This window comes from Trichophyton verrucosum (assembly GCF_000151505.1).
Source record: "Trichophyton verrucosum HKI 0517 chromosome Unknown contig00254_1.f1.exp, whole genome shotgun sequence".
Taxonomy (NCBI): domain Eukaryota; kingdom Fungi; phylum Ascomycota; class Eurotiomycetes; order Onygenales; family Arthrodermataceae; genus Trichophyton; species Trichophyton verrucosum.
Genome location: NW_003315486.1, coordinates 1 through 25,614, shown reverse-complemented (window position 1 = coordinate 25,614; position 25,614 = coordinate 1). Strand labels below are relative to the sequence as shown.

Here is a 25,614-nt window from a genome sequence, read left to right as displayed (position 1 = left end):
GTGTCTGTAATGCAGATGCAGGATTAGATGGGGCTACCTTTCCCTCTCTCTCTCCCTGCTCGCTCCCTGTCTATCATACAGAGAGTACGGAGTACTCCATACGTACGTACTTATATATGTATCCGTACGGAGTATGTGGGTGCAATATAGATGACCTGCAGATATATGAGACACAGGGCAAAAGGTCGAACGTCTCAGCTCTGTTGTACCCTTTGCCACAGCCATTAAGGCGTACGCGGAATTCCATCACATCGGTTTTGCGTGACGAGGGAACGGACGCTAGCTAGCACGACGCTCAACTGTCTTTTGTTTTTTTTGTTTCTAGCACGATACAGACTGGCTCCGCATCACAGGCGACTTACCCCAAGCCTTAAAAAAGACAAAAATTTGTGCAGATACAGCGCAGTAAGGGAAGATGAGGTCGAGACCTCAAGGCGTGACGTATCTGGTATAGGCTTGTACACTGGGCCACAGGATTCAGGCAGTCTATTCTATCCTAGTCTCTTAGTTCAAATTCGGGCGTGCATGACACCTTGCCCAAGAACCGCATAGCCTTAGTGCAAGCAAACTAGTCTATCAAAACGGCGTGAACAAAAAACAAAGTGTTGATCTCACTAACAAGCAACAAACACTGGGAGAGCCAACGCAAGACAGATGTTCGTATCAGCCAAGCTAGAGGGTGCGAAGGAAGTTATGTCAGTCGTCGGTACCTGGTCATCGATCATAACCCTATCTCCAGGACCCCTGTCGAAGCGGCTAAGCGCTATTGAAGTGTATCCCAGACTTCTATCTCAACCTTGCCATCGGCGAACTTCTTGAGTGAGGCACTGTCAAGATCTTTGATGATCCAATCCGCCCCAGCCTCCTTCAGCTCTTCGACCACATGTGTTGTGGCGAGCGCGAGAACCTTAAACCCAGCGGCCTTTCCAGCGCGGACACCGGATGGAGCATCTTCAATCACGAGCATCGAATCACTATGTTCCAAGCCAAGCCGAGAACGACCTAGCAGGTAACAGGAAGGATCTGGTTTGCCAACCTGCACATCCTCTGCAACAACGAGGTACTTTGGGTGTGCGAGCTGCAGGACGCCGAGCCAGCCGGTAATCAACGCATTGCTGCCAGACGTCACGACCGCCCACGGCGCTCCGGCCTCTTCTAACGAGGTGAGGATCCGTCGAGCGCCGGGTATCTCAGTGGCATGGTTTCCAAGGTCTTTTGGGATTCGCCCTTCAATCATGCTAACGTCTGTGAATTACGCCATAGTCAGATACTGACTTTCCGTGTTCTACCGATTTTCTTCTTCTCTTCCCCTCCCTCTTTTTCCGCTCCCCCACGGGGGTATCCAATGGGGGGGAAGACTGCGGATATGTGCTGGTGTGAAGACTCACATTCCCAAGTTGCCTTTTCAGGAGCAAGAATCTTAAGCATGTCAATGCTTCTTCTGCCGTGGGAGGTTTGCAAGATCACTTTCGGGTCAACTCCGATCTCTTCTCCTATTCTTCCAGACCATAGTCTTAGATAAGGGAACGATCAAATAAAACAATGCCTATGCATGTTGGGGGTAATGATAAGACGTGCGTTTATCCCTCATGAAGTGCGGGATGTGGCAGCGCTAGACTCACATATGCCAATGTTTCACAACCGCTAGAACCGCATGATTAGCTTGGGGGAGAAATGTACATTTGACGTGAGGGGAAGGACTGTATGATGCAAAGGCGGCTCACCGGCAGTAGAATCGACAATTGTTCCATCGAAGTCGAAGAGCAATCCATCGAAGGTAAGTGATATGCGAGGTCCGCTGAACGACCCCGTTGAGCCCATCCCGACCCTGATGATTTGGAGGTAAAGTGTTCTTGTTTAATTAAACTTCTCAAAACGGTAAATGTAACGAAATCGCAGTTTAAACAAGGTGAGCCTGGATATTTTTCTTGCAATCCTCCCTCTCTTCTGTTTCCACTTTGCCAGTTTGTTGTCTCTTTCTCCCCGCCATCGGGGAAGACTTTTATATATAAAAATCCCACCCTGCATGGCCCTCTCCCCTGATTGGTCAACATTATGACTCAGCGAGATAACGACTGCTTAGTCATGATCTTATCTTATCGACATCGCCAAGACTTTCTAATCAGCAAAATCTTGGCAAGCTTGGACCCACATTAAAATAATTTTTTATTTTTTATCTTTTTTCTGCGGTGAAAAGAAGAGGAGAGAAGAGGAAGAAGAGGAGGAAGAAAAAGAACTCGAGCAAGTCCTGTTGGAAGAGATAGACAGTATGGTAAAGCTAGGTGAGTACGCGTCCTTGTGACGACTACAAATTGCGCTCCGATTTCTCATTGTGCGTTTAGGGAAGTCGTCAAAGCGGACGCCGGTTCGGCTACGGCATAAGATCGAAAAAGCCAGTGCCGCAAAGCAGAGAAAAGACCGAAAGCTCGCCAAAAAGGTTCGTGATTCTCATTGTATAAGACTTTGGTCATTACAGCCGAGCTTTGGGAATATGGTACTAACTTGGTGGATGTCAATTAGAATCCTCAATGGCGCTCAAAACTCAAGAAGGATCCTGGCATCCCGAATTTATTCCCATATAAAGATAGACTCCTACAGGAGATCGAAGAAAAGAGAAGGATAAAGGCTGAAGAAGCACAGAAACTGCGCGAGGAGGCGAAGCTACGACGCCAGGCACAAAACGTAGAGGAAGCTGGAGATGTTGATATAACGGAAAATGCCGATCTTATCGACGATGAGGACGACGAACTGATAGAGAGTGACGACGATGATATGGAGGTTGAAGGAGAGGAGTCCAACCCTATGGCTGCACTTTTAGCCTCTGCAAAGGCTCGCGCAGCCGAGTATGAGGATCAGCACGGAGACGAGGACATGGTGGATGACGAGGAAGACGGTGGGGTGACGTTTGAAGACACGGTGATACCCACGACAAAAGAAAGCTCACGTCGAGCATTCGATAAAGCCTTCAAGGAAGTTATTGACAGAGCGGATGTGATACTTTATGTTCTTGATGCTCGAGACCCTGAGGGAACTCGGTCAAAGGAGGTGGAGCGCGAGATCATGGCGGCAGACCACGGATCGAAACGTCTTATCCTCATTCTAAACAAGATCGATCTTGTTCCTCCGCCAGTGTTGAAAGGATGGCTGGTATACCTACGGCGCTATTTCCCTACGCTCCCCCTCCGAGCGTCCTCTGGAGCTCCAAACGCGCACACTTTTGACCACAAACAGTTGACGGTCAAGGGGACCTCAGAGACGCTCTTCAAGGCCCTGAAGGCATACGCACATGACAAGCAGTTAAAACGGGCCGTCTCAGTTGGCGTGATTGGGTATCCTAACGTGGGCAAGTCGTCGGTGATCAACTCGCTGACCAGCCGTGTCACCAGAGGCAATGCTAACGTATGCCCTGTTGGCGCGGAGGCTGGAGTTACCACAAGCCTTCGTGAAGTCAAACTAGACAGCAAGCTGAAGGTCATTGACTCGCCTGGAATTGTCTTCCCCAACGCCGAAAAGCCCAAGTCATCTGAGTCTCGAAAAATAAAGGAGCAAGCTCGCCTCATCCTTCTCAATGCTATACCCCCCAAGCAGATTTCCGACCCTGTGCCAGCCGTGACACTCCTGCTCAAGAGGCTCTCTGCGTCTGAAGGCCTGCTTTCGAAGATGCTTGACTTCTACGGCATCCCTCCGCTGTTCCCAACAAACGGGGACAAGACGACCGACTTTCTGATCCAAGTTGCCCGCAGGAGAGGCAGACTAGGCAGAGGAGGCACGCCCAATATCAACAGCGCAGCCACGACGGTCATCACTGACTGGAGAGATGGGCGCATCCAGGGCTGGCTTGAGGCACCTGCCTTGCCCGTCTCTACCGCCGTAGAAGACGATGCTGCAGGGGAGAGCAGCGGACCGGCGGCTGATACAAAGCAGATAGTGACCGAGTGGGCGAAGGAGTTCAAGCTCGAGGGTCTATGGGGAGACGATGCCGTCCCAGAGGATAATGATGAGCAGATGAAAGAGTAGACGTGTTTCCTTTTCTTCTTCTTCTTGTTCATGGGCCTTTTATACACGGCGCAATGTGGTCTTTTAACAGTTGTTTCCACCTGGTGTAGCTTACGCAGAAATGATAATTCCCCTTCGCGGCGCACAAAAGAACTGCCGCGGGTATTTTCTTAAGCAGTCAATGTCTTCTCTTAAAACGTACATATCTTGTATTATCTCTCCCTTGTATACGCATGAATAATAGACGTTTGATAGACGCTGCAGCTCCAGCAAGTCGAGCTTCTCCAAGGGTTGGCAGAGCCAAAAAAAAATCATCCCCAATCTTGGGACTTTTTGCTCGCAAGTGACATCCCGCCATAACTAGCCATCATCCAGCAATCGCATTAAAGGCAACCAGCATACCTTACGGCTAACACAGGGGTACTGCTTGGATTCAAGGTATTTTTCGTCTTCTTTGGCCCTGTGTGTGTTCGTGGCGAGCTGTAGCTAACTCGGTTCCAGCTTCGTCTGCTTCGAACTTGCCCACGCTCCGGGAAACAACCTCCCTCCACCAGCAACGCCGACGACGGGGAGAGAGATCGATCGGCCTTGCTGGCTGCTTAGCTTATTCGATTGAATACAGTGATAGCTGCTGTGCTGCCCTTTTTCTTTTCTTTTCACAATGTCTACAAACGAGGCGGGCGAACCAAACGGCAGAGATCCAATAAATACCCAAGGCGAGACAGATGCCGGTGATAATGCGCCAGGCTCTGAAGGCACAGAGACGGGGCTGGGTGTTGATGTGAGCTATGCCTGCTTCCTTTACATGTGGTTTTGGGCATATCATCTGCCCCCTAGATGGTGCTCTTGAGGGGGTAGCACTTCTGTAGAGCTGACCTACCAGTGTCCAAACTTCCAGCAGCACTGCCTACGACCACTCTGTATGACCATTGGACTGACAAGGAGAGACACAACTGCGTGTCTGTCTTTGTTTAGGATATTCTACTCCCTCGAAGCGTTATAATGCGGCTGGCAAAGGACATGCTGCCACCCGGTACTGGAGTCCAGCGTGACGCGGTCACGGCCATACTAAAAGCTGCAACAGTATTTGTCTCATACATATCTTCACAGTAAGTTGGCCAGACGCCCGTGGTCTCTCGGTCTCTATGTATCAATAAATAGCTAATGGGCATTTGTGTGTACAGTGCAAATGACATGACGGACAAGAAGACGTTGACACCACAGGATGTGCTTGCGGCATTGACAGAGGTCGAGCTCGGCGACTTCCGGCCGCATCTAGAGCAACAGCTCAAGGCCTACACGGCTCTCATGAACAATAAACGCGAGTCAAAGAAGAAAGGAAAGCCAGGCAAGGATGGCAGCGGCGGACAGGACGATGACCAGCCGGGAAGCAAGCGCCTCAAGCGAGACGGCGACGACAAGAAGACAGCGGCAGCAGGCTCTGGCACGTCGTCCACGGGCGGTGCAACAGCACGGGAAACCGGTAGCCGGAACCCAGGGGAGGCGCTGGATGACGACGATGACACGGAGCCGATGGACGACACCAACCTCAGCAACGAGGAGGACGAGGAGGAGGACGAGCTGGCTGAGGACGAGACAGAGTCCCAGGGCGAGCCGGAAGAAGACACGATGGACCGGATAGAGGACAGCGACTCGGCGCAGAGACGGGCAGCCGCCGCAGGGGAGGACTCTGGCGACAGCGACAGCGACTGAGGCGAGGGAAGATCAATCATCAATCAAAAAAATAACTAGATAGACCACCAGCTACGCCTCCATTCGCAGCATCTACTCCGTACGCAGCTAGTTCTCTGTTCAATACTCCGTACAAGCATCAAGCATCCCCCGTAGCCGTCGAGCGTAGCCTCCCGCCGCCGTCCTCCCTTCCCCCTGCCCTCCCCCTGGGCCCTCCCCCCAGTCAAGGTCAAGCAAGCCCCGTTTGTTGTTTGTTTTGGTTGCGTTTCTGCGCTAGAAAGGAAAATCCGCTGCGTTCGCCATCGAAACTCCGTCATCGACTTTTTTTTCTTCTTGCTGCTGCGTCTTCACACAACACACACAATCCAGCCAACAACCACCGCCAGCACCATCACCGGGCGACCGCAGCCCCCCCAAACGACTCTCTGCCGGCCGCGTCTCCCCCAATGGCGATGGTTCCGCTATAAGACGACCAGCTGGCACGCGTTAGACACGGCTTTGGCGCCTCCTCTGCCTCCTCCGCACCGCAGCTTCGCCTCGCCTCCGACCCTGCAGAGCGCTCGCGTCTTCGCGCCCACGATGGACTTTGAGCTCTCCGACACCTCGTCAGAGCTCAGCTCGCTCCCGTCGACTCCTCCGTCGGACGACAGCCTCTATCCCTCTCCGCCGGAGTCCCAGACCTGCCAGGCCCAGCCCGCTGCCGCGTCGAAGGCCGCCGGGACGGTGGAATCTGCGCCGGTACGCAAGAAGCGCAAGATCGAGCCGAAGCCCAGAATCACCAGACATCTCGACCTCACGTACCCGGACAAGCAAGTCTGCCCGGGCCAGGAAGAGCAGCTGAAGTTGCTGCTGCGGACGCTGCGTGAGCACCGCAAGATCGTGGTGGTGGCGGGCGCTGGCATCTCAGTCTCTGCTGGAAGTAAGTTTTCCTTGTAGACTCCCTCCTCCTCCTGCCCCCTTATCCAAAGCTGGGCTGGACTGACGGAGGGTCAAACACTTGCAGTTCCCGATTTTCGGTCATCTCATGGCCTGTTTAGCACGCTGAAAAAGGACCACAAGCTGAAGGCGTCGGGAAAGCAGCTGTTCGACGCATCGGTTGTCTATCAGGATGAATCTATGATCTCGTCGTTCCATGATATGGTGCGGACGCTGTCGAAGCTCTCCGCATCTGCAAAGCCTACTGCATTTCACCATCTACTTGCTCGTCTGGCACACGAAGGACGGCTTCTACGCTTGTATACCCAAAATGTCGACGGGATCGAAGCCTCCCTGCCGCCGCTGCAGACCAAAGTGCCGCTCGAGGTAAAGGGCCCTTGGCCAACCACTATTCAACTCCACGGCGGCCTGCACACCATGGTCTGCCAGAAATGTAGCAAGGCTTCCAGCTTCGAAGCAGATTTGTTCAAGGGGCCCGACCCTCCTCTCTGTGCCGAGTGTGAGAAGAACGAGAAAATTAGAACTGTTGTTGGCCAGCGGAGCCGTGGTATCGGCAAATTACGGCCTCGTATGGTGCTATATAACGAGTACAACCCAGACGAGGAAGCCATAGGTTCTGTGGTTAGTGCTGATCTACGCGCCAGGCCCGATGCGCTTGTCGTGGTCGGTACCAGTCTCAAGATTCCCGGCGTACGACGCATTGTCAAGGAAATGTGCCGTGTCGTGAGAGGCAGGAGAAACGGGACCACCGTTTGGATCAACCACGACCCGCTCCCTTCTGGCAAGGAGTTTGAAGATTGCTGGGATCTGGCCATCAAGGGTGACTGTGACAAGGTTGCGCTCCATGCCGGCCTCAAGAGATGGGACGACGATGACCGCTCCTTCAACGAGTGCACCGAAGAAGAGTTTGACCGCGCCAAGTCAGGGAATACCGAAATATCCGTTGTCATCACGCCTCAGAAACCCGTCAAGTTCGCCGACTTTACAAACGGCATGCCTACGCCATCTTCCAGCTCTGAGGACTCCGTCAACCCCGGCAAACGGTCACAGAGTCCCACGCCCAGTGCTCCTCCCAAGCCAAGGGGCGCCAACACCAAGATTATCAAAAAGTCCAACCAGCCGCGCAAACCCAGGGCGAAGAAGACAAAGCCTGCAGATGCTTCTACTAAGACTATTCCAATCAACAAGGCGTTCCCCAGCAGGAAGCCTACCGCTGCCAAAGAATCTAAGGTGGTAAAAGAGGTCACCCCCCGTTGCAAGATCGAAGATGTCCTAAACCCAATTGCTCCTGAATCTGCTCGAAGCAACGGCCCAGCGCCCCTGGAGCTAGAGACGAAAAAAGAGAGTAATGCTGTTCACACCTGAGCCGTGTATATTGACTCTCTCGTTCTACTTACTGGTACATAATCCGGCATCCCATAAACGGCCACTTCTCTCCCAATTTCAACCCCGTCGTCCCCACGGATGAATAAGTTCTCTAATTAACGGCTTCATCTCTTCGGTACCCACCTTTTCTGAGCGAGTCCTGCAACAATACGAGATACCCTGTGATATGTTGCTGGCGGACGGGTGTGTACTTCTACCATTTGGCGTCGTGCTTCTTCTTCTTTTTTTGTGCCCTTCTTTCCCCTTTCTTCTTCGCCTCCCAGGCTACTCATTTGCCTCTTGCTGGGACTCGGCCTTATCTCTTACCCATCTATTCATATTTATGAGACCTCATGGAGTTGGCGTTGTGGCAGACATGATTGTAATAGAGCCGAAGAGAGCTGTTATACAAATCATTCATCGTTCGTTTTGAAATCCATTAACTATTAATATTCCTATAAAAACCCGTGCAAGACTTTCGCCCGTATGAATATATCCAGTAGTGAATCTGTAGTCTCCTGTAGCTGTTAATTAATTCATCAAACGATTCATCGTCGCCCGCGTTGTGCTGCTGGTTTGGCTGTGTTTTTTTATTCGCAGTTTTTCTTCTGGCGCGAACGTCGAATAACTAAGTTAACCAAAACCACAAACAAAACGTCAATCGGCCTGAGATTCGCAGGCGAGGCAACCAGCAGCAGGTCTACAAACAACAACAGCCGGAAACACAATGATTATACCATAAACCGCATCCAGCTGATGATTTACTGCTCGGAAGAGGCTCAGATAAGAAAATGGAAGAGACGTTGGACGACCTCTTCGGCGACTCGGGCGGCCTGGACCTGAGCCTGTCGGCGCCTGTGCCACCGAAGGCACTCCCTGCTCGCATTGATGAGCTTCGGATCCTAGGATGCTGCCAGTATGTATAGATTGCACTCTTAGGCCCTGAATTCACTCTGCTGCTACTTGCTATTATGCCTGCCAATGATTCCTCGCTGACTGGGTTTGAAAGAAAAATCGCCTGGTCCAGGACTGGCGCAATCGCCTACATCGCCCCAGACGGGTCAAAGGCATTTCTACGGAATCTCAACTGCAGTCCCGAGGACGGCAAATGGAGCCTGAGTGATGGAGACCATGAGCACCCCATTGCTGAAGCACAGACTGGCCATACCCTGGTTCATCTTGCCTGGAATGAGCCTGGGACCGACCTGGCTGTTGTCGACTCCTGCGGTCGAATATCGATCGTTGGAATGTCGATTGGCCTCAATGTTCTGATCCAGTCGCGTCCGCCAGCCTTGGACCCTGATGACGATGGGAATCAGCCTGTCGGACTGATGTGGCTTGCCTTGAACCGCTCGGTGCGTATCCTGCTGTGCCATTACTGCTCTTTTCGTGGATGACTTTTTTGATATATTTGTTTTTGGCTGACCTACTTCTGAAGGTGCATACATTTAGCCACGCTGGCAGAGCAAGTGGTCGATGGGCCTATGTTAGATACCCGCGCAGGCCAATGGGGCCATTTCACCCTTTGCATAAGCTGGCTTTGTTTGTCGTTACGAGATCTGGCAAGTTGAAATTGCTTTATCAAAACCAGGAATCTAAATGGGGGGATATGGTGATCGAGCTACAGAACACAGGTTATACTGACGATGCTCTAACGCATGCATCCATGACCCCGGTAGATGGTAAGTTATATGCTCGGTAGTCACTACGCACCGTCTTATGGATTTTCCATCTAACATGTTTTCAAGGCGGAGGAATTATGATCGTCACATACTCAGCGAGAAATGAACTACGGCTCTACCGTGCCATGCTCAAATGGGAAGGCACACCAGTTGATTCCAATACCCAACGACCAAACAATTCCATTGCGGTGCCCAGTGTGCAGTTGGCTCACATCGAGGTTGAAATTCCAACTGTTGTACCATCACCCTCAACATATGTCATAGGGAACGAAGACAACATCACCAACAATGCAAATGGACTATTTGCACTTACGCACCTGCAGGTAGTGGCCTGTCCGGTGGATGCTCCTGGTGGGCAAACCGCACCAATGATACTAGCCGTGTTTTCCTGTCCATTACACAATATCCATGGGCGGTCTCACCTACAACATCCCAGTGTCATTGCTAGGTGGGAGCTTCGTTCGGTCAACCAGAATCTTCACAAGAGTTTCGATAGCATAGTATCGAAACAGCCTCGAAATCCACTCCTGGTAGGTCTATGCGCGTATTACTGTTGCCTATTGATCCAGCTGACAATTATATTCCCTTTCAGCCAAGCACCGAGTTAAATAGACAGGCGGATACATATTTTGACAGACATATAGTTTCCATTGACTACATGGAGACGGGAAATATCTTTGCTATTACCACCGATGATGGCAATATAGCATTTTATGATGCAAAGGGCTTTACTCCTTTATCTGGCGTTGAGGATATCGAAACTGTTACCAGCCTGCCACAATCTGGCTTTACCTTTCCTGCCGCAATTTCTCCGAGTATGATATAGCTGCCCTTAGTTGATTTATGCTTTGGATAGCATTGCTAACGTCCATGCAAGGCGTTCATATTTCATTTTCACCAAGTGGCTGCATTGCAGCATCTCTTGATGAAAAATCGCATGTCCAGATGCGTGTGATGGAGCATTCTTTTGGTCATGAGCAAGATGGTTTGTTTAATGATGGTGTGTGCTGCATATCTTTACCTCCAAGATATTTACGAAGAAGCTAATGAGTTTGAAGGAAAATTCATGAGTGCACTTGCTGCTCTCACCATGGCTTATTGCAGAGCTTGCAGCAGCGACAGTAATAATGATGATATACTAATGATTGTTATTCAGCAGCTCAACCAAGGTAAATCCTGCATATCTACTCGCCTTCTAGAACACATTGCTAACTTTAAGAGCGATAGATTCTCACAAGAAATTCATAGATGAAGTCTATCGAGCTTTGTCGATGAATGTTACTGTCGAGCAAGACAAGCTCATGAATAACCCATATATCCTGAAATGCTTCAGTATGCAGGCTGCACTTGGGTTTAAGAACCGACTTGAGCGCCGTAACCTTGCAGCTGCTGTTCCGTGGCTGACTCTACAACTTCGACAAATATCCATCTTACTCACATATATACTACATTTCAATAAAGCTGGTACTGATGTCGAGTGTTATGATCCTGGTATGTTTAATGGCAAGCTCCATGGTTAGAGACGTATGTACTAATTAAAGAATAGAAACACTACGAATAACATTGGGAAATGTGAAATGGGCTCTCGACCTGGCTAAATACATCGTTGATGACCTATTCGAGATTTCTGATAATCTAAACAGCCAGTCTAGCAGCCAAGACTCGGGGTCATCATCAGGTAAGGAAATTGCCGCCAATTCATGTTATACTGTACTCTGACGTAGGCCTCGCTCCAAGGAAAATTATGTGAATCACTCTCGACAATCCTCATTATCTCAAGCATCCCGCGTTCATTCCTCAGATATATATGCCGCGGTCTCCGTGGCCTCACTACTGGATTCAGGAATGCAATGAATCTGAGCAATGAATCCTACCAAATCTATTCTCAGATAGTGACATTGATCACAGAATCTGCTCTAAAAGTGGATGTATATGAGAAGCTTCTTGCAAGTGTTGAATCTGACGTTAAACACGCCTATCAAAACGCGGGTTTCAACAACGCAGACCGCGCAGCCCCTGAACGAGACCTACTTATCAATGGCAGTATACCACCCGTTTTACAGCCTGCAGTGACTGCAATCCTTACTAAGACGGTTCCCATGATACGGAATGAAGCCAACCCCATGTATCTGTTTTTACAAGACTACAGCTGGCTGGGTGTTGGCGATGACAAGAGAGCAGACCTTTTCAGACACAAGTACGAGATCGATATTCTTCGAAAAGTGTTAATACCTCTAGATGAATCTAGGGGTGCTGTACGGCCAAGCCGAAGGTGTGTTCGATGCTGTGCGATATCAGAGGAAATTCCACCGAAGTCTATGGCAGCCGTGAAGATGCTGATGAGAACTGCTGTTCTCCGAGCTTGTACTTGTGGTGGAATGTGGTCTATGAGCAATGCTAGCAACCTAAGAGGCTCTACTACTTTGCCAGGATGGAGACAGCCAGGATAATCATGTACGATCTAGCACGACATTTTCTTTTTGACGTCTATTATCCCTTACGGGTATCGTTTAAAGGTATCATTGGTGCGGTTACTTAGTTCCTTGGTCAATACTAGCTTAATCAACGGTTTGGGGCTCAATATGAGCACTTTTTGCGATTTCCTGAATAGTAGATGATTCTATCAAAGCCCATTGGCACCTAATATGAACCACATCTGAGTAGCCAGTTCGCTCACGTAAGAAAAGCGTGCACCTTCTCAGCAATATTAAAATCGAGCAGTACGTCGAAGGGAGGGAATCATTGGAAGAGCTGGAGTTCAATGAATTATTTTTCCATTTTTCATAAAATTGCCGCGTCATTGCATCTTCTATTGATACATCCACAGCTATTCATAAAGACGCAGCAAGCTCAACCGGAGAGGAAAATGCGCCGCTTTTTGAAACTTTGAACCAGAGGAAAATAAGGAAACATTTATGCCTGAGTAAGAAGCGATGTTAGTATCTCCATTGCTCTCCGTTCACTTATTGTCAACGAGTGTCGTTTGCGGAGGGGGTATACCTTGACGGCATATTTCCTCTGAGGGAAGTGCATCTCCTTCTTCTTCTGCTTCTCAGTCTTGAGGGAGGCCTGGTGTGCGGTGAGTCGTCGTCGGATGGCGCGGGTCTTCTTTGCTCTGAGGTCAAGTGGGAGGTATTTCTTGTTCTTGTAGAAGAGGCGGAGTTGTGAGCGCTGGTTGGCGTTGATGACTGTGAGGACCTTTGCAATGGACTTGCGGAGATCGTGACTATTCAATTCAAACCCGTCCATGTCAGCCTGTCGTCCTATAACCTGAATCGCAATCCCATGGCCTTCCAGAAATCCTCTTCCGGTGTATTGCTTTCTTTCCCGCTCTTTTCGTTTCCGGACTCCAAATTTCTCCTCAAAAGCAAAAATTATCTGCAAGGACTGGGCGTAGTATCATACATTCTGGTGAGTTTCGAAGAGGAACCTCCAGCGATCTTCTGGACACGGAGCTGGCCCAACTCAGTCTTCAACTCATCGAGCTGCTTCGTGAGGTCGTCTTTGCTCTTGTTCCAGAGCTGGCCGGTCTTGACTTTGGCGGACTAAACGGAAGAAAAAAACAGAGGTCAGCAATGGTGCTTCAAATCGCAATAGGATGCCCTTCTTTTCGCCGTGTTCGAACGTACCATGGTGACTGGTTGAGATGTTGTCGATATTGATGCCGACCTTGAAGAAGCTGAATGTCGAAGTTTCTCCTCGTGAAATGTCGAACTTGTGGGACTTTAGGGCTTTTTTCCCTTTTCGCGATTCTCTAAGCGGACTGATGTAAGCAATCACGTGGAATTACTGCCAAGTCATGATTAGGTCATCTTTTGGCGATCGAAGATGGAGATGAAGACGGCGGCGAAGGAGATACGACAAGCTAGCAACGACAAGACAACACAGTGTGCAGGCGACGGTATATGATATGTGATTATTGGGTGATAGCTGGTCTAACTTGATATACAATATCGCCTGAGAGACACCATGACAACCTCGACTGGGACGGGGTGGGCACAGCTCCGGCAACAGGCCCGGTCTCTTGAGACTCAGGTATGTTATTATATCATAGGCAGCATCATAGATGCGTTGGCGCTGGGATATTGGAAGTTTGCTAATGCTACATGCTTTAGACAGAGTCTCTGTTCCATTCGTATGCCCAGTATGCTTCCATGAGCCAGCTCCCGTCAAAACCATCGGAGGATGAGAATAGGCTGGAAGCCCAGATACAGGATATTTTGAGCAGGGTACGTCACAGATATCCCGCGCTCGCTCTTCTGGTTAACTGTGGACTAATCATACGTGCACCGTTCTAGCGAGAAACCCTTATATCACAACTCTCCCGTTTGCTTGACTCCGAGTCCGCCTTGACTGCCTCCGCATTAAAACAGAACAACCTCTCCCGCCACCGGGAAGTCCTCCTTGAACACCGCCAAGAACTCAAGCGTCTAAAGGCTACTATATCAGATACTCGAGACCGTGTGAACCTACTTTCGAATGTTCGATCAGACATAGATGCGTACCGGGCATCTAACCCTGCTGGAGCAGAGGCTGACTACATGCTTGAGGAGAGAGGGCGGCTCGACAACAGTCACAACATGATGGACAGTGTGCTGAGCCAAGCTTACGCCGTCAATGAGAGCTTCGGGTTTCAGCGAGAAACTCTAGCCAGCATCAATCGTCGCATTGTTGGTGCGGCCAGCCAGATACCCGGTGTCAATAATCTAATCAACAAGATCAGTGCCAAGAGAAGACGGGACGGGATCATCTTAGGCACCTTTATCGGAATCTGTTGTTTAATGGTGTTTTTCTTCAGGTGATTGATCGCCATACCTCGGCCTGTGTATAATTTGATGCGGCGTGCGGCGTTTCCAGGTCATAAGTTTAGCAGGCGTTGAGATTTGGTATGATATGATATGCTTTTTTTGCGTTTTGTCTGTTATTTTTGATGCCCCAAGTTTCCGCTGCTGCTATACACGGTGACTAATGTCTATATACAATATCGTACAATATCTTAAAATGGAACGCTCGCTTTAAGCCGTCTGAGCGGCTTTTTGTATCTCTGTTGCTGAGATGATCCTCGGCATTTCCTGGCTTGCACGCTTGTCACTTACCAGCTTCTGCAAGCCCCTGTTCAAGGATTCTAACTCCTCGGCCCCGGCAATACTACTTCCAGCCCATCTGATCTTACAATTCTCATCCAAAAGATAAACGTAACCAACTTTCCCATTAAGCATTCCTATTTGATCTTTCAGGTAGTTCGTAAACCCCTTCCTGACCAAAAAGTACCGCCCATGTTGCTCACTTGGCATCTTTCGTCGCATACTGCCCATGAATAACCGCACAAGGAGTGCCTTGAGCCAGTTATCTTCATTGTTGATATCAACCTTCTGGACTAAGGGGCCCGCATCGGCGATTATTTTCTGTAGTTCTGGGTTTTCCTTTTCACCAACGAATGTAACGGTTTGGCTCTCCGCCCATAGGCTAGCAAACACCCGAACAAGGGATATCTTGCCGCGCAGAACAGGCGTCGTATGCTGCATTGGGTTGGATCGTAGAAGAGTTCGGCCAAACAGGTTGGGAAAATATAGAGAAAAATCCTCTTTAAATAATCTGGGGTTGCAGATGAATACCTTTCCGCTGTGGTAGTTCATTCGGTGCCATTCCCGGTAGTACGGCTTGCTATATTCTTTTATCCTGTATTTGGTCAGCGTATAGACTCCTGGAAATATATATTTGAGAATGGTCCCTCCCTTACAGTTCTGACTGCCGTTGTTGGTATTTCTCCTTATCCACAAGGTCTCCTCCGCGCTGTCGCAATGTTCTTGTGTCAACACCGGTATTCTGGCCTTCTTCGGGAGCATACTGTAGCCCTAGCGGTCGTTTTAAGGGCTTTGGTGTGAATTGTTTAACCTCGTGCGTGTTTAAGGCCACAGGGTTCTGTTCAATTGCTGGTGGAATATTCAATTGTCGGGATTGCGGCTGTCGTTGCGGCTGTGTCTGCTGTTGCCGCCATTGGTTTGACGAGCTGAATTGACGGTATGATGAGAGACCTTTGGTGCTATAGCAGCCCCGGCGAAGCAAGCCAATCTCAAAGAGCGAGGATACTGCCTGGTGTCGGCCCATTTCGATAGAAACGAGAAGATCTAGATGCTTTTAGTTAGAGTGAACAATTCTGTGTTCTAGCAGAGTTTTGGGGCTCACAATGACCGTCTGAGCAAGAATCAAATAGAAACCTCTCTTCACTGCACCGACGGCTGCTTCCTTGCTCGTTTGTTTGCGCTGCTGGTTATGTATGCGCTTTGTAGCAAACCTTGAAGCTCAACGGCCGCGAGTTGCTCGGGCTCAGAGCCATCACGTTGTTGGCCAGCAGAGTCGATCTCGCTGCCTGGAACCACGGTTCACGGTTGGGGCAAGGGGGCCTAGCGAGAGAGAAGACATATATATTTAAAGCCACAGTAGTCATTTCATTTGATCGGGCATAATGACACTCTTATATATCTATACCCATGGACAAGGAAACTTTCTGTGGAGAGCTTTACGCTTCAAATAAGGAGGATCAGGATGATGATTGTGTTCTATCTACGTTACGAAACAGCCGCCGAAGAGAAGTTAACAACAACAGTACTGAGGACCCGAATGCGATCTCAGAGAAAGCATTACCACGGGAAGCCTCTGAAAGAGAGACAGTGGGCGTACCAGGCCTTGATCATTCAATAAAGCCTAATAAGAAGCCGAAGTTGGCTAAGGATGGCAGGCGAGAGAAGACCAAGGAATCCTTTAATACTGTGAACGATCATCCCTCAGTTCTCGGCGGCCTTGTACTTTGTAAGTCACCAGGAAAATTGCCACGGAAATGTAATAATAGAAGAGAACGCTAACCAGCTCGCAGATTTTATACCTAATGATGACATATCACAGGCTAGACGAATTCGCATTTCAAGGGTCCTTAAATTTGGAGCAACCCGCGCGGCAAAGTTCGATGCCTCCGTCACACATATAGTTGCTGAAAGGCGGCTTAATTACGAGGACGTGGTTGAGTATCTTCAAGTGTCCTCTGTCCCAGTAAGCCTCCCGGGTGGAACCATGGCAATCCTTGGATACCTGACGCTCTTGTCTAGGCCAATATTATCCTGGTAAATGAGAACTATCCATCAGAATGTATCATGAACCGGAGAATATTGGATGCTTCTAGCCCTCGCTTCCAAATTAAACGGAAGTTGCTGTCTGAACCACATGGAATATCTAGCGGCGAACGACGACATGATTGCATTCCTGCAAATTCCAGTCGAGGTACCGACTCCAAAAAGGTTGGCGACAGGTCCACTGAAGAAGCGGTTCCAATACTTCCAGGGCATCTTCCCGATTTTCCGGCCAAAGATACGGCTGACCAGGATGGTATGCAAGCATCTGAGCCAGATCACCTAGATATAGCAATCAGACATGTGAAAAATATAGCTGCTCTCGTGAGTCAACATGTCCGCTAAAATAGCCCAGTTGATCAACTAACATATAGTAAGCCTCTGGATTCCTCTGATGAGGAAGATGATGAAATTGTCCCAGGAGGATTTCAATCTGGTCTCACAACAGACTGTCCTTCATGGCAGAAATCATTCACCTGCATGAATAAAATGGATGGCAAAGACCGTGCAGACAATCCCAACGCTCGCACAATCGAAGTCTTGCAGCAAATGCTTAACTACTATGAACGAACTGCCGACCAATGGCGGTGTCTTGCATATCGGCGTGCAATCGCTGCTCTACGCAGGGAACGTAATAAAGTAGTGTCAAAAAGCCAGGCCTTGAAGATAAAAGGAATAGGTGAACGCCTGGCGGCCAAAATTGAGGAAATTGTATGGACTAATCGGCTCCGGCGACTAGAGCAAGCGAACATGGAACCAAGTGATGCCCTGCTCTCCCAATTTCTTAACATATACGGTGTTGGATACCAACAAGCTTCCAAATGGGTTGCACAGGGGTATAAATCCTTGGACGATTTGAAGAACCGAGCTAATCTAACTACTAACCAAAAGATTGGGATTGAACGGTATGATGATTTTCAGAAACGGATACCTCGAGAAGAAGTCGAGGCACATGGCGCTATTGTGCGGGAGGCTGTTGTAGCCATGGATAGTTCCTATACCGTCATTACTGGTGGCTCCTACAGACGCGGAGCTGCTGATAGCGGAGACATCGATCTCATTATAACCAAGGAAGGAGTCAGTCTGCAGGAGATACATGACCAGATCATGACCGTTGTCGTTCCCCAGCTATTTGAACGCGGATTCCTAAAGACGGGACTTGCCGTGTCCTCACGAGCAGATGGGTCAAAATGGCATGGTGCTTCGGCACTTCCTGGGAACCCTGTATGGCGCCGTATAGACCTGCTATTTGTGCCCGGTGACGAACTCGGCGCTGCACTGATTTACTTCACGGGCAATGATATATTCAACCGGAGCCTACGGTTGCTGGCAAGCAAGAAGGGTATGTGTTTAAACCAGAGAGGTCTCTTCTCAGATATTATGCGGGGTCCGGGCCGGGTGAAGTTGAATGCCGGCCATCTCCTGGAAAGCCGGGACGAGAAGCGAATCTTCGAGCTCCTTGCAGTGCCCTGGAGGCCACCAGAGCATCGAGTTTGCTGAGTTTTTGTCTGATCCAGCTTCGTCTCCAGTGTATGTACTTTGTTGTATTTGCATAGATGTTGAAATCGACGTTGAGATGCATCTGCGGATAAATATTTTCCCGTTCCCAAAGGGGTTAGAAAAGGCGGCGGAGAGTGTCAGAAAACACACCGCCTCCAGGGAGCTTGATTTTGCCATTTCAAAGATATCAAAAAGTTGAAGACGAAGAACAACACGGCGCAGCGCAGCGATTAAGGTGACCGGAAGCAGAGCAGCAGGCGAGAGAGCACACCGCGCTCTAGCAGGAGCTGCTGACCTGGGCCGGGTGTTTGCCATGCAAGAGAATTGTCGCTTCATCTTTTAATTTTCTCGTCAAAGTTATCCCATGCTCTTTCCTGCGAGCTACTTCGTACCCCGTAGTAGCTATTCTTCTGTATATTGATATCTCCCCAGAGAGAGACTATGGGTTCCTCCCAAAGACGCGTCTGGGTTTCTCTCCTTTCCTAAATTATGATACGGCAAGCTCGTACCGAGACTTGATTTGACCTTTTAATGACTGGCTCGTTTCTCTACCACCATGGGCCGCAAGCCAAACACACTTATCACCGAGTTCTTCCACCGAGGTGAGAAGCTGCCAGACTCTAGCAACAGATATGAGCATACGTGTAAGCTCTGTGGGGAGAAGTTCCTCAAAGGCCGACCGGATACTCTAATCAACCACATCACGAAGATATGTCCGGCAATCTCCACGGCGGACAGAGATCGGGTGGCCTACCTGTCTGGCGCTGCCGCGAACAGATATCGAGATAAAGGTGCTGTGCGCAATAGCCAGCCTGCTCCTAGCTCGAATACTGCGGCAATGGGTGATCAAGCTCGTGGGAAACGCGCTGCAAACTTCCAGAACGGCCCCAGTCTAAATGGCCTGAATGTGCTTGCCGAGGCGTCCAGGAGAGTCGGTGCCTCGAACGAAGGACACATACAGGATCGGATACTGGAACTCAGTGCTGCTGAGCGCGACATGGTGGTCGATCCTGCTCTCGAGAACTCGTCTAAGTTCAGTCTTGGTATGATAACCGCTACTTATACTATGAGTTTACACCCATGTGCTAACATGCCTATTTTAGAAGCTGAATTACACGCTCAGTTTATTCACACATCGTCGCCAACCGCTCCCTTTTTCTCAACATCCTCTGTGGATGCTACGTCGCCTCTTCCAATGCCTGCCGTGCATTCCCTGCTGCCCGTGGACACGCACCCAGACCATCACTCATCTCAGCTTTCATTGATTGCTGCATCTGCAAACGAGATGGTGACCGATGACCCTTCTAGCTCTTTGGAATCAGCAGCCATGTGCCACCAAAAGTCGGATGCGTGGCAGCTTCCACCCCAGACCGCACCCCCACAGGCTACCATCGGCCTTTCGCCTACCATTGAACTGCCAACTGCAGACGAAATGATGATTCAAAATCATATCCCTGCTGAATTGAGTATGCCTCCGGCTTCCAATGAACGGCCCGGAACATACCTTCGACCCCTTACCACGAACCCCGAAGTTCAACAGTCCAATAGTGACTTCTTCTGTGAAGTTGTAGACACCAAAAAATCAAATAAAAAACGGTCGACTTTCTCTGAAGAGAGGCGGAAGGAAGTCAGGGTGGTGAGAAAGATGGGGGCTTGTCTCCGATGCCGGATGTTGAAGAAAACGGTTAGTGAATACCTTAATCGTTATTCTAACGTGCAATTACGGTATATTAACGTTTGTCACGATGTCAGTGCTCAGCTGGAACACCTTGTGGCCAGTGCCGGAATCTTCAGAATCCGCGAGTTTGGATGGAGTGTTGTATCAGAACTCGCCTTATGAACCAATTAGAGTCCTATTCAATAGGTAGGTAGACTCACTGTATAGGCTTAATATGTCTCCATACTAACTGAGCAATAGGATTGCATTCAACAATGGCCTATCATGATGTCCAAAGTATAAAGGGTGAGATACAGTTTGAACCTTCAGCCGGTCGGATCGAGGTCATGCACTTCGAACTAGACTCGCTAAGCTTTCTTACATTTTCCGCCCTATTTGGTCAACGGCAAGCCGGTCAAGGAATTGATAACCAGCTTCCTTCCTCTTTCGCTGATTCTATATTAGAAGGGCCATCGCACTACGTGCATATTTTAGATGGCGAGATCGAAGAGCTGAGCGGCAAGCTTGATGTGTATATCCAGAAGACCTCCAGTTTGTTCATTGAGGGTGAACAATCCGATTTTATCAGACAGACCCTTCGCCAAGCATTAGAACTCGCCAAACAACACGAGGCATGCTCTTCTCCCACTGCCTCTTACCCCTTTATATATCTGATGGTGGTTATTAACTTGTGAGACTAGGATGATATGCTAGATGCAGCGTTGGAGTTATGGGTAGCCACTGCAATACTAGTGGACCCGTTCCTCAAATGGACGGTCTATATGAACCCTACTCTGCCTCCGCTGGCAAACAGGCCGCTGACCTCTACAACAAACGACTCCCGGATCCCGATACATAGCATGAATCAGTTAGAATCATATTCGCTGATTTGCACGCAATTACGCTCTGCCGTCGAAAAACGAGCAGCGAGAGTATGCAGAGTTTTGCTCAGCAAATTTGAGCAACGACTGCTTCAGAAGCAGCGGGTTGGTAGTTTTCGAACATTCTTGGCCACTATCATCCTGCTTAACTGTGTTGAGAGGATGGAATGGCTATTTCGATCATGGGAATGCGAGCATTATATTCAACGGGTGAGGCTTATCCAGCACCACGGCTAATGTAAGTGTGCTAATGAAGAAACAGTGGCCCTTGGAACGACAGCCTTCATGCTTTGCCTCCCAAATCGAAACATTTGCTGGTGTAGTCTCTCAGCATCTAAAGATGAGGTCGTTGGCCCCCGCCTTTGTCATCTCGCCTACAGGTGCTATCAGAGCCAGGGATATTAGTGATAAGGATGTCTATCGTTGGTTTGACAGTATTGGGGTCGACTGTATGATTCCCTCAAATTTATGACGTGCAAGGGAAAGTACTTACCAACAATGAATTCCTAGACCAATACTTGCATGCTCGTCAAGCAGCCGAGTTCGATGCCAATGATTCCCGCTCCCTGGATCTGAAGTACTCGTCGATGGTGGTTCTATCCGCCAAATTCTCGAATGAGTAACGTCGATTCATGTCTTATCTGATCTTCCTCATTACGACTGATGATGCAAGCTTCTCGGTACATACTTGAAGCCTCATGATATGACCGCTACAGGCAATGATTACCCTTCTTCTACTAATACTATTATTATTTGTTTTAATTCTAATCCTTTTCGTGGTACGCTCGGTGGCTCAAGTTGCAGTTGCATGGAAAATTGGCTTCCCAAGGCCGGGTGTATTCATATTTCCATGCAAGGGTTTGTTCCTAAACATTCGTGTACAATATATTTTTTTAACTGGATCCTGGGAGGAAGGAGTGAGGAAAGGGAATGGCCAACCATAGAAGGGGTAGTTATACCAAAGGAAAGCTTTTATATAAGATTTCCTTCCAGAAAAATAACTAAACAAAATAAAATAAAAATAACCCAGAAATCCGGAGAGCAGGGGATATAATAGCTAGTAGATGTATCAAAGAAATAAACGCAGCAATGAAATCTTTGTGGTATTATAACAAATGAAAATCGTTCAGCCAGGCCGAAGAAAAAATAATAGAAATAAATAAAACAAAATTATATGTCTGATAGTGGGATATCCAGAAAAGAAATGGCGTGAGAAATAAATGGGCTCAGGGGATGGTTTCTAATGGTGCAATACCATCCAATATCCTCCGGGCAGCATCTAGTCTGCGCCGTAGAATGGTGGCGATCCGGTTATCGATGGGAGATTGAAGGTCGGCCGTTGAAGCTCGAAGGAGCTCAAGGCTCACGTTTCCAAGACTTTGGATGACTGCTTCTACAAGTTCAGAATCGGCATCGCATAGACTGCCGGTCTGGGGAGAATATAGTGCAGAGGCGTCGCTGGCTTTCTCGTTGGCAGCCGAGGAGAGGATGGATCGAACAAGGAGGCCTGGAGTTTGAGGAGTAGCCGCGGCCTTTTTGAGTTCGGTGATGGAGGCTAATAGTGCGGCGTTTTCATCCTTTGCAGCAGTGACTGATGATATAGAGGCACGAGGCGTTGAGGAGGCCGACTGTGTGCGGGAAAAGGTTGATGTACTATCGTAATATTGCTGGGTGGGGAGTGTCAACGAATCGTCCGTGAATTGGCGGGATAACCGGTCTGTGATAATAAATATTAGTATGGAAGCTGGTAGAAATAATAATTAAAAAAAAAAAAAGTTACATACTTGAAGGTCGGTTTCTTCCCCAGTAGGTTCCATTGCCAGTGGGTGAAGTTAGAGCATCAAGGTATCCATAGTCTCCTTCAGTTGCGGTAGCAAAGGTGGCATCTGTTGAAATCGAGTCGCTGCTAGTTACCCTTGAAAGAGCCGACCCCGACCCCGACCCATTCTTTGGTGTTTCACAGCCTTCCGGGCGTGTGGTTTCAGTTGATCCAGAAGAGCAGACACTACCCGAGCGGTTCATTCGTCCCGAATACGTCCCGAGCGCACTGTGAAGGATGAAATGCTCGTAGTCAAAGGCATCGATACGGTCCTCGTGACGGATTGTCTCCTGGACTGGTGGGACAGAAGGGAATTCTTCTAGGATGTCCTGGTATACGGATTCGGTTGGGCTGCCCATTGGTTCTCGTAGTATCTCTTCAAGTTCTTGTCTGTCAATTTCAGATGGTTCAGATTCGTTATCCGAATATTCAAAGTATTCGGACTCGCTTTCATCTGTTTCTTCAACTGATTTCCTAGCAGCATTGCCAGCTGGGGATAGAGGAGCAGGGCCCTGGATGGGTTCCTCGATTGGTTCTTCAACTGGCCCCTCAACAGGCTCTTCGACAGGACCCTCAATGGGACTTTCAGCGGTGCCTTGTATGGGGCCGGGTACGGTCATAGAATTAGCATCTTCCTTGTCTTCCAAATTATCCTGTTGCTTTTCCTCGATAGGCAGAGTTGGAGATGATGTGCATGCGGTATCATGCGTCTCTTCACGGAGCGCGGGGGGAGGAGATTGTGGCTTGTTGTAGTTAGGAGTAGCAAGAGTTTCTGGATACGAGGACCGTCTTTGATATTCGAGAGGATTGGTGTAATTCTCATCCGCTACAGTGAACGGACTTGGAGTACGTAGGCTTTGCTGGCTACGTCTGCGTATCGATTCCTCCTGAGTCCTTTCTTTGAGCGTGGAGAGCTTTGATCTTAGCCCGTCTACTTGGCCCTGTAGACCGCGCATTTGAAGATGCGCACTTGCAGGAGACGGAGGAGTTGAAGACTGGCTGCGGGAAACAGGTTTGTTGATCAACGGGAGAGATTTTGAGGATGAAGGCGAGCTCTTGACATCACCACTGGGAAGAGGTGATGTCCTTGACTGTCCATTGGGTATAGGCGCCGACTGTGAAGAGGGAGTCAGTGACCTGGACCTGTCGGTGGTAACTTCAGGGACTAATGTGCTGGCTTCAGTAGTTGGCTCTTTGTCATCGTCTTGTTCTTCTTCCTCTACGTGGGAATAGAATCCGGTCCTATACTCGGAAGCACTGGTTGAACCCAGGGCACTGAACGACCTAAATTGGCCGTTCACCCCTGATAGCCGGTTGAAAGATGATTGTGATGGAGAGCAGAGATCACTCTGTCCACGAAGATGAGATGCATTGCCGGTATACCCCTGATGGGCCCTTTGGCGTAGCAATGCGCCTGCAAGAGATGTCTGAGAGCGCCTCTCCCCCTTTTGGAGATGCTTATGGTATGAGCTTCCGGCGCTGCCAAAGGCCCGATTTAGAGACGGCGAAGGCGACGGCGTCATGCGAAACGAGCTCCTCGCGCGGTTCAGGTTGCCTTCCATATGCTAGTAGATGTCAAATATTAGAATACTAGTTATATGTATATGGGAGAAAAACATTGGGTATAAAATCAACGTACCGTCAGCTTCAGCTTTGCATTCTCCAGCATAGTGGTCAGCTCGTCGAGCTCATCGTAGACTCTGTCACTCCTGTCTGAGCTCTCGGTCTTCTCCTCGCCATCTTCATCTTCCTCCGCGATTGCGCCCATGGGGAGAATGCGGTGCTCCGGCTCAAAGACAACAGCACTCAGGTCGTCTGCGCCTCCTCCAAGCACGCCCGCCCCTTCGTCGTCTGGATGCGCTTTATCCTGCTCAAAGAGCCCGGACGGCAGGTCCTGCAGCTCCCTGAGTTTCGAATGCCGCTTGGACAGGCCGTTGCCCGCACCGAGCGCAGCAGAACCAGCGGGATCTACAAGACTGTCGAGGCTGTTGGTGCTGCTGGCTCTGCTCTGCCGCCTGGAATGGGTCCGTATCGTGTGATCTATATCCGACATCTGGGATGATCGCATAGGCCCGTTCACAGCACCAACACCCGCATTCGTACCAGCATTCGCACTCGCACCCGCGCTCGCACCCGCGCTCGCACCGGGGCCGGCCATTGCTTGCGGCGACCCTTCTGCCGTGCCGTATGCTGCGTAGGATTGTATAGGCTCGTCGGGCCCGGGGGAGTTGCGGTCGTAGGAGGTGGTGGTCGAGATGGAGGTGCTGCGCTGGTGCATGAGCGAATAGCTGCTGGCGAGCAACCTGGACTGCTCCGCCGCCCGCTGCAGGTCCTCGAGGGCCGGCGAAGGAGTCGAGGACTCGCGGCCTTCGCCGTAAGGGAGTATCATGTCCGGGTTCGTCAGCGTGGGCGAGGGGGCCAGCATCGATCGGTTCAGGGACAACTTGTCGCTACTATAGCCAGCCGGAGCCATGCTAGAGAGGACGGTGTTCGGCATGGCTTTGCTGCGTCTCGTCAACGGCGCATGCTTCACTGCGCTGCTGCGAGCTGGTCGAGATCTATACAGGCCTGTCTCCGGGATGCGTGTGTGTATATATAAATAATATCTAGCGGTTGAGGCGAAAAAGCGCTGCTCTGGTAGCTTTTCTGCGCGCCGCTCCAGGCACAGCCGGGGACCGGAAGCTAGACAGGGCTAAAACGGCCGGCAGAGGGCGAAAAAGGAGCCAGCTGAGCGGTGGTCGATGGACGGTACGGAGTATAGTGATGATAATATGCAGCGACTTGCTGACGGTGCTTTTTTGTTTTATTCTCCGTCGAGCCAGGGGGCCGGGAGTAGTTGGTGATATAGATTGATTTGACTGCTATATTGGACAGGGAGGCCGCAGCTGGTTCGTTCGCCACAGCAGGTTTACTTTTAAGAGGAAGAAAACAGAGAGAAAAAAGCTGGCGAGAGAGAGAGACA

At 49.7% G+C, this 25,614-nt stretch overlaps 12 protein-coding genes across 12 annotated transcripts; 8 read left to right on the top strand and 4 right to left on the bottom strand.

Annotated features, from left to right (window-relative positions):
- Positions 1 to 763: 763 nt before the first annotated feature.
- TRV_02964 (uncharacterized protein) lies at positions 764 to 1,428 on the bottom strand (the record flags this gene model as incomplete). Its single annotated transcript, XM_003022870.1, has 2 exons — positions 764 to 1,245; positions 1,272 to 1,428. 2 exons carry the CDS (start codon positions 1,426 to 1,428, stop codon positions 764 to 766), a joined length of 639 nt encoding a protein of 212 aa, XP_003022916.1.
- A 657-nt stretch (positions 1,429 to 2,085) lies between these two features.
- Positions 2,086 to 4,017, top strand: TRV_02963 (uncharacterized protein; the record flags this gene model as incomplete). Its single annotated transcript, XM_003022869.1, has 4 exons — positions 2,086 to 2,136; positions 2,198 to 2,282; positions 2,343 to 2,437; positions 2,521 to 4,017. The coding sequence occupies 4 exons, from the start codon at positions 2,086 to 2,088 to the stop codon at positions 4,015 to 4,017; spliced, it is 1,728 nt and encodes a 575-aa protein (XP_003022915.1).
- Positions 4,018 to 4,657: 640 nt separating this feature from the next.
- On the top strand, positions 4,658 to 5,709 carry TRV_02962 (CBF/NF-Y family transcription factor, putative; the record flags this gene model as incomplete). Its single annotated transcript, XM_003022868.1, has 3 exons — positions 4,658 to 4,777; positions 4,972 to 5,105; positions 5,181 to 5,709. 3 exons carry the CDS (start codon positions 4,658 to 4,660, stop codon positions 5,707 to 5,709), a joined length of 783 nt encoding a protein of 260 aa, XP_003022914.1.
- A 558-nt stretch (positions 5,710 to 6,267) lies between these two features.
- Positions 6,268 to 7,989, top strand: TRV_02961 (uncharacterized protein; the record flags this gene model as incomplete). Its single annotated transcript, XM_003022867.1, has 2 exons — positions 6,268 to 6,607; positions 6,692 to 7,989. 2 exons carry the CDS (start codon positions 6,268 to 6,270, stop codon positions 7,987 to 7,989), a joined length of 1,638 nt encoding a protein of 545 aa, XP_003022913.1.
- Positions 7,990 to 8,960: 971 nt separating this feature from the next.
- TRV_02960 (RNA polymerase II Mediator complex subunit Sin4, putative) lies at positions 8,961 to 12,121 on the top strand (the record flags this gene model as incomplete). Its single annotated transcript, XM_003022866.1, has 9 exons — positions 8,961 to 9,344; positions 9,524 to 9,671; positions 9,738 to 10,201; positions 10,288 to 10,486; positions 10,528 to 10,671; positions 10,700 to 10,840; positions 10,899 to 11,162; positions 11,218 to 11,349; positions 11,409 to 12,121. 9 exons carry the CDS (start codon positions 8,961 to 8,963, stop codon positions 12,119 to 12,121), a joined length of 2,589 nt encoding a protein of 862 aa, XP_003022912.1.
- A 463-nt stretch (positions 12,122 to 12,584) lies between these two features.
- On the bottom strand, positions 12,585 to 13,303 carry TRV_02959 (uncharacterized protein; the record flags this gene model as incomplete). Its single annotated transcript, XM_003022865.1, has 3 exons — positions 12,585 to 12,897; positions 13,077 to 13,216; positions 13,301 to 13,303. The coding sequence occupies 3 exons, from the start codon at positions 13,301 to 13,303 to the stop codon at positions 12,585 to 12,587; spliced, it is 456 nt and encodes a 151-aa protein (XP_003022911.1).
- Positions 13,304 to 13,825: 522 nt separating this feature from the next.
- On the top strand, positions 13,826 to 14,473 carry TRV_02958 (uncharacterized protein; the record flags this gene model as incomplete). Its single annotated transcript, XM_003022864.1, has 2 exons — positions 13,826 to 13,900; positions 13,970 to 14,473. The coding sequence occupies 2 exons, from the start codon at positions 13,826 to 13,828 to the stop codon at positions 14,471 to 14,473; spliced, it is 579 nt and encodes a 192-aa protein (XP_003022910.1).
- A 213-nt stretch (positions 14,474 to 14,686) lies between these two features.
- Positions 14,687 to 15,779, bottom strand: TRV_02957 (F1F0 ATP synthase assembly protein Atp10, putative; the record flags this gene model as incomplete). Its single annotated transcript, XM_003022863.1, has 2 exons — positions 14,687 to 15,350; positions 15,412 to 15,779. 2 exons carry the CDS (start codon positions 15,777 to 15,779, stop codon positions 14,687 to 14,689), a joined length of 1,032 nt encoding a protein of 343 aa, XP_003022909.1.
- A 383-nt stretch (positions 15,780 to 16,162) lies between these two features.
- Positions 16,163 to 18,295, top strand: TRV_02956 (DNA polymerase POL4, putative; the record flags this gene model as incomplete). Its single annotated transcript, XM_003022862.1, is given in 4 exon segments — positions 16,163 to 16,474; positions 16,494 to 16,718; positions 16,775 to 17,051; positions 17,151 to 18,295. 4 exon segments carry the CDS (start codon positions 16,163 to 16,165, stop codon positions 18,293 to 18,295), a joined length of 1,959 nt encoding a protein of 652 aa, XP_003022908.1.
- Positions 18,296 to 18,851: 556 nt separating this feature from the next.
- TRV_02955 (uncharacterized protein) lies at positions 18,852 to 20,135 on the top strand (the record flags this gene model as incomplete). Its single annotated transcript, XM_003022861.1, has 1 exon — positions 18,852 to 20,135. One exon carries the CDS (start codon positions 18,852 to 18,854, stop codon positions 20,133 to 20,135), a length of 1,284 nt encoding a protein of 427 aa, XP_003022907.1.
- Positions 20,136 to 20,227: 92 nt separating this feature from the next.
- TRV_02954 (uncharacterized protein) lies at positions 20,228 to 21,070 on the top strand (the record flags this gene model as incomplete). Its single annotated transcript, XM_003022860.1, has 2 exons — positions 20,228 to 20,632; positions 20,654 to 21,070. The coding sequence occupies 2 exons, from the start codon at positions 20,228 to 20,230 to the stop codon at positions 21,068 to 21,070; spliced, it is 822 nt and encodes a 273-aa protein (XP_003022906.1).
- Positions 21,071 to 22,059: 989 nt separating this feature from the next.
- TRV_02953 (uncharacterized protein) lies at positions 22,060 to 25,149 on the bottom strand (the record flags this gene model as incomplete). The annotated part of the gene is made up of 3 exons (XM_003022859.1): positions 22,060 to 22,577; positions 22,618 to 24,217; positions 24,292 to 25,149. The coding sequence occupies 3 exons, from the start codon at positions 25,147 to 25,149 to the stop codon at positions 22,060 to 22,062; spliced, it is 2,976 nt and encodes a 991-aa protein (XP_003022905.1).
- Positions 25,150 to 25,614: the final 465 nt, after the last annotated feature.